This window comes from Carlito syrichta, unplaced genomic scaffold (genome assembly GCF_000164805.1).
Source record: "Carlito syrichta isolate Samal-C Ts95f unplaced genomic scaffold, Tarsius_syrichta-2.0.1 Scaffold315401, whole genome shotgun sequence".
Lineage (NCBI taxonomy): Eukaryota > Metazoa > Chordata > Mammalia > Primates > Tarsiidae > Carlito > Carlito syrichta.
In genome coordinates, this window is record NW_007259497.1 from 11,829 (window position 1) to 21,844 (window position 10,016).

Here is a 10,016-nt window from a genome sequence, read left to right on the forward strand (position 1 = left end):
ACAGGTGGCGAGAACAGGGAGCTTTGCCACCAGCTCCTCCTTTCCCTGACCCTGGTGTCTGCATTGCTCCCTGAGCTCTTCAGGGGCTTAATTCAGAGAGACCCTAGGCTAAAAGGAGAGAGTAGGTACCAGCCCTTGCACAGCTGCTGGTAGCCTCATTTCACTGGGTCTTCATATTCTGGAAGGAGGGGTCCTGGGAAAATCCATCCTGGAGACAGGATAAGGGTAGACCAGAGTTACTGCAGTTGAGGCTAGGTAGCTGCGGACGGGGAGAAAGCAGGCAAGGACAAGCTAGGGAAAGCTCCTCTCATTGCCTGTCCTCTGTTCTGCAGTTTGGAAGTACTCCATGACACACACTCGGAGGAAGTCCCTTCCCATGTTGAGTTCCGGCCCCACTGGCCGCCGAGAGCCCCTGCAGATGGAAGACAGCAATATGGAGCAGGGGGCTGAGGGTGTGGAGCCAGGTGTGCCTGAGAGCCCAGGGCAGCTCACAGGGCGCCGCAAGAACTACCCACTTCGTAAGCGCCCATTGGTTCCTGAGAAGCCCAAGGCCTGCAAAGTGCTGCTGACCCGCCTGGAGAATGTGGCTGGTCCCCAGAGTGCAGATGAGGCTGATGAGCTGCCCCCTGACCTGCCCAAGCCCCCCAGCCCAGCCCCATCCAGTGAGGACCCTGGTCTTGCCCAGCCCCGCAAGCGGCGTCTAGCCTCCCTCAATGCTGAAGCCCTCAATAACCTGCTGCTGGAGCGAGAGGACACCAGCAGCCTGGCAGGCACCCGCCGCAGTCGAGCAGGAGACCCCCACCGCAGCCGGGATCGTGACCGGGCCACTGGGGGCTGGTCCTCTTCCAAGAAGCGACCCCGGCTGGGGGACCTTGGAGGTGGAAGTCGGGACCTATCCCCAGAACCAGCACCAGATGAAGGCACCCGCAAAGATGGAGACCCAGCTCCCAAGAGACTGGCTAGCCTGAACGCAGCTGCCTTCCTAAAGCTGAGCCAGGAACGAGAGCTACCCTTGCGGCTCCCTCGTACTCACCCAGAAGCAGATGGGCGCTCCACTGAGCCCCCAGCACCCAAGGCCCTGAGGCCAAAGTGGGCCAAGATCAGTGGCAAGAACTATCCCAAGGCCCGGCATGGGACTGGCTCTGGGGAAGCTGCAGGCCCACCCGGCTGGCAAGGGCGCCCTGATGAGCCATGGCCGTCAGCCACTCCTCGGGGGCCATCCGTCCAGCCACCTTACCAGGCCCTGAGCAAGACTCTGGAGAGCCCCTTGAGGCTGCGCCCCCACCTCCCACTGCTGATGGGTGGGCAGGCAGCCCTGAAGCCAGAACCTGGGCGCCCAGGAGAGGAGTCACCTGCTCCGAAGCAGGAACTGCACCAGCCCTCTTTCCCCACACCTCAGCTGTCCCCCCTGCCAATGCCCGGCAACCCCGCTGACTACAATGGCCTGTGTGTTGGGCCTGAGCTCACTGCACTAGGCAGTTTCTACCTGTGCTGTGGCCAAGATGGGCTGCAGTGTGGGGGCTACTTGCCCTGCCCCATGCTCCCTGAGGGCAAACTGTCCCCAGTGGCTGCACCTAATGAGAGTCTCCTTTTGGCCCCAAGCTCAGTGCCCTCAGGCACCCCTTTCCAGCACCCTCCCTGGGGCTCCTCTCGCTATTGCTCTAGCGAGGACACTGGAGTGAATGGCTACAGCATCTGCGGAGTGTTGCCCCTGTCTCTCACCCATGTTGGCACTGCCTGTGGCGGCTGCCCCTACAAAATGCCTTTTGCAGCAGGTAAGCCTTCCTGGGGGTGGGAAGGTACTGGGGAGTCTCTGAAACATGGCATCCCTGGAGAGTGGGTGGTGGTTCTGGGCAGGGGTCCCCTTGGGGTCTAGCAGCTAGTTGAAAGGTAGAGGAAGGGATAACTCCCCTAGCCTGTGCCCCAGGCCTAGGACCACTCCCAGGAAAGGGGCCCCATGTTTAGTTCTTGACTGCCCTGCTCTGCCCTGGCTGTCTGTGGAGATTTCATGGCCAGGCAGTTAGGTGGAGGCCACAGGAGGGTCCTCTCCTCCCTCCTCATCAGGATACCCGGTCTTAGACACTGAGTAGCAAATTAGATATTGAAGTTAGGGCATTTACCAAATTGTTCGCATGTCCCTTCTGCCCTCTTCTAGAATTCCTTACTTTCCAGAAGCCAATACCTTTTCATGTCGGCCTAGTTCAGCATTTGTGAGAAGGGTAATGGTTACTAGGCTCAGTAGGTGGTACCAACTGCACTGGGGCAGCTTAGCCCTGGCTATACAGGCCTTGAAAGAAAAGAAGTGCTCAGACTTAGCATAACCTAGCTAGGTGTGGACAGAGTGGGCACACCTTGAGAACCAACAAGCAGAGTTCCCTGGCATGGACAGGATGGTATCAGGGCCCACAGCTTTGGAGTCTGCCTTCCTAGCAAGACCCAGACTACCTGAGAGGCTCTTATTCCACCTACTGAGAAATCCCAAAGTCATTTCTCTCCCCTAGACTGGTAGGTATCCTCACCTGCCTCCCCAAGCTTCCTCCCTAGCTCCTGGATGGAAATGAGGTGACCAGAGTCATCCTGGCCAGCAGGTCTGTCCTGCTGCTGGGGAGGTGAGGGCCGGGCCTTCCCAGAGCTTTCCACTCATCCCACACCTCTTCTTGTAGGGGGTCTATAAAACAACTTTATAGACCACTTGGCTCTGGCCAGACTGGTTGTTTCAGGTACTGGTGTGAGTTAGAGCTCTAAGAAATGAGAACTGGCTTCTTTGTGAATTTTTCCTTCTCTTTTGTACCACTCCTCAGTCTAGATTCTTACCCCCTCTCCCTGATACCAAGGACACCAGTAAACATGATGTGCCAGGCACTGTTCTAAGTGCTTTACATGTGGGAGGCTGTTTGGCATGTAATTGAGCACAGACTCTGGAGCCAGACTGCCTGAAGTGAAATGTTCTCTACCACCTCCTTAGCATGTGACCGTGGGACAAGTCAGTAACTGCTGTGTCTCAGTTTTCTTAACTGTAAAATGAGGGTCATCCGCACATGGTTGTTGTAAGGATGAAATAAATCAATACATTCATAAGAAAAACAGCCAGTTACAAATATGTAAGACATTCATAGCTACTGTTTATATTGCATTGAAGGGCAAGGTGACTTGCCTGCGGTTACGCAGCTGGTAACAGGTCCCCAGACTGCCTGACTCTAGAACCCCTACTCCAAAGCACTGTGGAAGACTTAGAGAAGTTTACATCAGAGCTAAAGAAGATGTACCTACTACTACTCTTTCAGGCTAAAAGGGGAGATGGTCAGGCTCCAAGATCAAGAAATACCCCTGCCCTTTGGACAGTCACTCTGACAATTCACCATAAAGTCCTCTGATCTGCCATCTCAGTGGCCTTTGAGTGCATACTTAGACTTAAGCCAGGAGGAGACTCTGAAAGCATATGGGCAAGGGGTTACTGCTTATCCTGTCCTGACCTACTCTCTCCTTTTCCTAGAAGGCTGTAGGTCTCTGGGCCAGCTGGAATTTCCTCTCCCGGAAGCTGGCCACCCAGCCTCACCCGCCCATCCCCTCCTGGGATGCCCTGTACCCAGTGTGCCACCTGCAGCAGAGCCTGTCCCCCATCTTCAGACACCCACCTCAGAGCCTCAGACAGTAGCCCGTGCGTGCCCTCAGAGCGCCAAACCTCCCAGCGGTTCCAAGTCAGGTCTGCGCACAGGCTCCAGCTGCCGGCACACTGCTAGGAGCAAGGCTGCCCGTAGGCCCAGCCACCCAAAGCAGCCACGTGTCCAGCGCCCACGCCCTCGCCGCCGCCGCCGCCGCCGCACTAATGGCTGGGTGCCTGTTGGGGCTGCCTGTGAGAAGGCTGTGTATGTCTTGGTGAGTGCCAGCTCTTAGCTGATGAGGAAAGGGAGGATGGCGGAGGGACACATGCCCCACAGTGAGGTGGGTACCAGGAGCCCCTGGTTCTAGCTATTCTGAGAGGTGACAAGGGGCTCCAATTCACTTGCAGCCCAGAAATTGGTTGTGTTGGCTCGGCCTGCTCCTCTAGCCCCTACTGATCCTGTAACAGACACACTGAGGAGGTCAGAGGATGCACAGTCAGTCACCAGCTGTGACTGACTGACATCTCTGTTACTGACTCAGGGCAATCATCTAAGTGTCTTCCCCTCCCATCCCTGCTTACTTGGTCCCTTCCATCCTGGGTTGTAAAATGGAGGACTTTTCGGAGTAAGTGGGTATAGGGGAAGTTGGGGTGGGCAGAAAAAAACTAGTGATACAGAGAACATCTGGGATGATAAAAAGAATGTCAGCTAAAATTTATTGAGTACTTCTTAGATATCAGAACTGAGCTGAGCACCTTGCATGTATTACTCCCTGTAATCCTCACCACTACCACATGTAGTATATACCCCATGTCCCTATCATTATCCTCATTATACAGATGAGGAGTCTGAGGCTGAGCAGTAGATTAAATAATTTGTCCGAAGCTATGCCACTTAAAACAGTGGTTTAAGGGTTCAGACCCAGATTGTTCTGTTAGGAAGTGAACACTAACCCAGTGCTGGAGGACTGGGGTTGAGAGAGTCATCTGTCAGGGGTGTGGTGGTCAGAGCTCAGCCCCAGAAGTGTCAGTCCATTTTTCCACCCTTGTTCCCCTTTCCCATCCTGTCTCCAACCATGGGAATTCCCCATCCCCATCCTGTCCCTGAAAGCCAGGCTGAGGAGAAGGATCCAACCTGCAAACATGCTTAGTGGTTTGACCACCCTGAGGAAATCATAGGTTGCCATTCCTTCACTCCCTCAGTCCTCACCCTGCATGTGGCCCTGTAAGCCTGTTTGTGTCATTGGTTTGTTGCCTAGGATGAGCCGGAACCAGCCATCCGAAAGAGTTACCAGGCGGTAGAGCGGCATGGAGAGACAATCCGAGTCCGGGACACTGTCCTCCTCAAGTCAGGCCCGCGAAAGACATCCACACCTTATGTGGCCAAGATCTCTGCCCTCTGGGAGAACCCCGAGTCAGGTACCCCTCCTTCTAGGGGGACCCAAGGGGCAGCTGCCTTGCAGGACTGTAGGCCCCATGTCAGCCTTTGCCTAGAGTTTGACCTGGCACAGGTCTCCCTGTGTTCCTGGCACAGAGTCTGCCTTCCACTCAGCTCGTGTCTGCTGCCGAGGGCTGTGGACGACCTTGTGGCTTGGGTTGGATCAGCTCATTAACCTTTCCAGTCAACAGGGCCTAGGCATGGGTCCCCCCACCTCACCTGTCAGTGCCTTTCCCCCACTTCTCCCTCCATGCCTAATAGCATTTCAGGCCACTGAATGCTTGGCCTGGGGCGGGGGACGCAGGTGGCCAGAGCCTGCAGGGTTGACCCAGGCATTGAAGTTGGATGACTCTGCAGGGCAGGCAGCCAGCCTGTCTGCCTATCTAAGTCACGCAGGTTGCCAGCTCAAGCCATGACCACTTCTGTTGTCTTCCCAGGAGAGTTGATGATGAGCCTCCTGTGGTATTACAGACCTGAGCACTTACAGGGAGGCCGGAGTCCCAGCATGCACGAGGTGAGCTGCCTGGCACATGGGTCGGGGAGGGCAGGAGTGGCAGAGGGAGAGTTTGTGGCACTAAAACATGGTATGTGGTACTAGGACATGGCAGCTGTGGGAGTCAGGTCCCTGTATTTGTCTCCTTGGACTCCAGAGAACCTGGGGAAGGGCCCAGGGTTTAGCCTCTTTTCCTAACACTGCCCCAATTCATGTTTCAAAGGGAATAATAACCTTTGTCTTAAAAGGGGATCAGAAAGAGCCCCTGGGAGCAGGGATACCAGCGGAAACAAGTGGCTGTGTCCTAGCAACAGGAAAGGTGAAATGAGCTACACACCTAGCCCCCTTGAATGTTGTCTGCAGTATGAGAGGGAGGAGAGTAAAGACTCCTCCCAACGCCCTCTACGCTTTCCACCAAGCTGTGCTGAGAAGTGACTGCAGTCTGGGTGTGGTCTGTGCTCAGCTTTTATTTCGTTTCCCCTTGCAGGGACTTTTCACCTAACTAGGAAGATGGGCACCAATTCCCTTTTCCTCCCCTGGGCAGGGCTTGTGGGGTCAGGAGGCCAGTGATGACCAGGGACTGGATCAGTTACCTGGCTGCTCCTGAGAAGGACAGGACCTAGGAGGAGTGCCTGGGGACTGTAGGTGAGGCACACTTGGGTTGAGTTTCCGGGAAAGCTCCCTGGCTTGCTGGAGTCATCTCAGGTCAGCAGTCTGCCCTGCTTCTGGAGGTAGGTGCTGTCCAGCCCTGGGAACTAACCTCTACCTGTCTTCCTTTGAGCCCTTGCAGAATGAAGTCTTTGCGTCGCGACATCAGGACCAGAACAGTGTGGCCTGCATTGAGGAGAAGTGCTATGTGCTGACCTTTGCTGAGTACTGCAGGTGGGTGGTACCCTGCACCCTCTGGCTGGCCTCTCTTCTCAGACTTCCTGGGCTATGGATGCTACCAGGAATTCCCTAAGGGGATCTCATTCTGCTCTGGGCCTAATCTCTAGAACTTTCTTTCTTATGGCCTGCTTCCACAATCTGATTGATTTAGAAGAAAGAAGAAAAATTGTTGCCCCACTTAGGTAGAATGGTTGGAGTAGAGTTGGAGGGTACAGTACTGCTCTTGGAGGAAATTTAGGAGAATTGGCAGGTGATTGGAGGGAGGCCCTAGCAGGTGTGGTTCCCCAGTGACAGAGAAGATAGACTGGTGGTTGGCAAAGCAGGCATAGCCCCTGGGACAGGTGGAGGCAGCACCATTCCTTGGGGGACGAGAGGGGATAGCCTAGCTCTTTGGGCAGGGTGGGAAAGGAATTGGTCTTCCTGCAAAGATGGCTAGGATAAAGGCAGTGACTGGTATATCACTTACAGATTCTGTGCCATGGCCAAGCGCCGAGGCGAGGGCCTCCCCAGCCGAAAGACAGCACTGGTGCCCCCCTCTGCAGACTACTCCACTCCGCCACACCGCACAGTGCCCGAGGACACGGACCCTGAGCTGGTGTTCCTTTGCCGCCATGTCTATGACTTTCGCCATGGCCGCATTCTCAAGAACCCCCAGTAGCCTCAAGCCCACACTGGGGCTTCCCATGAGCAAGTGGGGCTTGGGGCAGGGGGCACTGCTTGAAGCACAGCACTTGGTTAAGGGGCCACAGGGGTCCGAGGTTGCTGGCCTGTGGTTCTCTTGTGGGGGGAGGGCAGGGGCCTCTGGGTTTTGGGCCCCATGGGAGGGAAGGGGAGGCCAGGGTATAAGAAGAGTGTCGGAGCCCTCAGCTCGGCCTTAGGGTACCTGTCTGTGGTACACTGGGTGGAGACTTCTGAAGAAGCAGTCTTCTCCAGGGCTAGGCCAAGCCTGAGGGACATGGAACCCTAGGAGGGAAGGGGGCAGGGAGGAGGGGCAAGGTCCTTCAGGAATCAGGCTCAACAGGCCCTTCTGGAGCCCTCCCCCGCCCTCAAAGGGGGAGTGGGAGCCAGCTTTACCTCACCCACTGTGACCCACTGCTTCCCCCTCAGCCTGGGACCAGGCTCTCCCAGATTCCAGCACAGCTCTGAGCTTGTTCCTCTGCGGCATAGCGAGCCAGAGTGTGGCTTCCAGAGCATTGAATTCCTCTTCCTGGACTTGAGGCCTTTCTCTGGCTTTCCACCTTTGCCCCTGCAGTAGCCACTGGTGCTGGGACAATTTGACCCGGCCCTCACAGTCATGGGTGTGGCCCACTTGTGGGAGTCAGTCTCCTGTCCTTCTCCTGGAGAGGGCCACCCAGAAAGTTAACTGATTAATGTGGGGTTTGTCCTGTCTGGGAGGGCAGCTGGGTGCTGGGAAAGGGTGGGGGCAGGGGGCAAGGAAAATTGCTACCTGATTTATTGAAGATTTTTCCTCTTGCCTTACACTTGGAGGTTCCAGGAAACCTCTTGCAGAACTTCACACATGACTCTTCAAGCCACACCCACCTGAAATCAAACCAAAGGAGTGCTGTGGCTCCCCTTGCCCTGCCACCCTTACCCTAGTCTTTTGTAGATTGCACTAATTTACATCCCAGCGAGAATCAACACTGTATCAGTCCACAGACCTGCTGAGCTGCAGCCACTCACTTTCAGAGCTAAGGACCTGCATTTTCGGTTTGTTTCTCTTGCCCAGAGGCCCTGTTCTCACCTCATGCTGCTCTCCAGAGGGCTTAGACCCCTGTTGTCCTTGCCTGGACTAGGCCCCGGCCCTGGCCCTCTTGTGAGGGGGGTAGCATGGCCCGGTTTTTTCCTATTTGTACCAAAGAGGAGCATGGTGGGGAGAGTAGTGGAGTGCAGTGTGGCTTGGACCTGGTGCTGGGACCCTGCTAGCTAAGCACTTCCACAAGGGCATAGCCCGGGGGCAGGAGCCAGGAAGGGCAGCACTGGGTCTTCCCTTAGGGAGAAGGGACAGACAGACCCAGCAGGCTGAGGAAGTGGCACTGGGTGAGGACACTCAGGCAAGAGCTGCAGAGGGAGGTGGAAGTGAATCCTGAGTGCCCCTGAAAACCCCCATGCCCTGCCCTGTCCCTTAGAAGACAGGTTTGCTCCTGATTGGTCATTGGGCCTGGAGACTTCAGAGGTGAATTTATGCTTGGGAAGCTGGATCCCAAACCTGAAGGGAAGGGACTTAGGTCTCCTTGTATTGAATAAGCTGTTTGGAGGAAGGTGTCCATCTGGGAGGATGGGGCGGTAAGAGAGGTTGGCAGAGTGGCAGGGGGGCTCTGGAGAGCCAACCTCAGAGCCTGCTCATTCCCAGGGTGCTGAGCCCTTGCTGCTAAGGAGCTCAGCCTCCCCCAACAGGAGAGGAAATCAAGTCCCCTCCTCCCAGGGGGTAGGGTCTGCTGCCCAGAACTTTAAATGCTTTTGAAATCTCTTAGATGTGGAAATATTTTTTCGAACCTGAAAATGCAGCTGGTAGAATTTCAATGGACGCATAATCCATGTAAAATATATTTTAGTTGATATTTTGTAAAATGCACTTTTTGTGTGTGTTGATCCTGGTTTCCCAGATCTGTATTTCAGTGTTTACAAGGGAGGGAGGACCTTACCTCACCTCCCTTTTGACAGAGATTAGAAGTACTTCTTTAAGAAAAAAATAAATTTGAGAAATTGTATTGATTTAGAAAAGGATCATTTTCTTTGTGTCCTGTCATCTTTTGGTGTGGGGGTGTGGAGAGGCTAACTATTCTTATTTCAGAGGTCTTTCTGAACCTCTATAGCTTGGGTGCTCACTGAGGCCAGTAGGCAAAGAGGGCAGGAAAGTAGGGGGGAAGGAGAGGGAGGAGAGGAGATAGAAGGAATGGGAACTTGGAGTTGATTTTTTTTTTTAATGGGTACAATTCAGGGCTAGATATGCGAATGTTCATTATGCAGGTACCCTTGTTGATGAGGTGTGCCCTCGGAGTTGACTTTTTGACATCATGGTGGCCATAGCTGCCTGCCTAGGTCTGTGTGAAATCCTTGGCTTGCCAGCCCTCACCTGGCCAGCGACCTGGGAACTAGTCTCCAAGTAGTAGGTACATAACAAAGATACCGCCTCATCACCTTGGGGAACTGACCAGCAGAACCTGTTGTAGGATCTGGTACTCCTTCCGTGCTGAGGGAATGAAGGCCACCCATAGGGCTGAGAATTTGTGACCAGCTGGACCCCTGATTCAGCCTAGGCCCACCCCCAGCCCTGAAGCTTCAATGTTGACCATGTTCAAGGTGCGGTAGCTCTGAGGCCAAGGGGGTTCCGGGGAGACAGACCATGGCCACTCAGACCTCTTCTGCATTTTGTTAAGGACATCTAGGCATGGTAGCAGGAGTATTTCCTTAGAGATTATTAGTGACACAGACACCACCATGGCCTTGCGATAGCACTGACTTCAATGTGCTGGCCACAAGAGTCCCTTGAGCTGGGTGGTAGCCTGTCCTCTTTTTTTTTTTTTTTGAGTTGGAGTCTTACTCTGTCACCCAGACTGGAGTGCAGTGGCTGCTCCCGGCCACCGCAGCCTCGA

The 10,016-nt window shown here is 54.8% G+C and overlaps 1 protein-coding gene across 3 annotated transcripts; it reads left to right on the forward strand.

The window, feature by feature from the left end:
* Positions 1 to 329: 329 nt before the first annotated feature.
* Positions 330 to 9,152, forward strand: BAHD1 (bromo adjacent homology domain containing 1). 3 transcript variants are annotated; one of them, XM_008072716.1, is made up of 6 exons: positions 330 to 1,775; positions 3,494 to 3,876; positions 4,861 to 5,020; positions 5,477 to 5,553; positions 6,314 to 6,414; positions 6,889 to 9,152. In XM_008072716.1, the coding sequence occupies exons 1-6, from the start codon at positions 347 to 349 to the stop codon at positions 7,076 to 7,078; spliced, it is 2,340 nt and encodes a 779-aa protein (XP_008070907.1). In that variant the 5' UTR covers positions 330 to 346; the 3' UTR covers positions 7,079 to 9,152. The 3 variants fall into 3 exon arrangements, with proteins under 3 accessions (XP_008070907.1, XP_021561951.1, XP_008070908.1); XM_021706276.1 differs by having other exon boundaries at positions 6,323 to 6,414; XM_008072717.2 differs by having other exon boundaries at positions 3,497 to 3,876.
* Positions 9,153 to 10,016: the final 864 nt, after the last annotated feature.

Excerpts from the sequence above, each read along its gene's own strand:
- BAHD1 (XM_008072716.1), top strand. The coding sequence starts at position 347 with ATGACACACACTCGGAGGAAGTCCCTTCCCATGTTGAGTTCCGGCCCC. Across the intron at positions 3,877-4,860 it reads AGAAGGCTGTGTATGTCTTG|GATGAGCCGGAACCAGCCAT; the intron begins GTGAGTGCCAGC and ends TTTGTTGCCTAG. Across the intron at positions 5,021-5,476 it reads CTGGGAGAACCCCGAGTCAG|GAGAGTTGATGATGAGCCTC; the intron begins GTACCCCTCCTT and ends TTGTCTTCCCAG.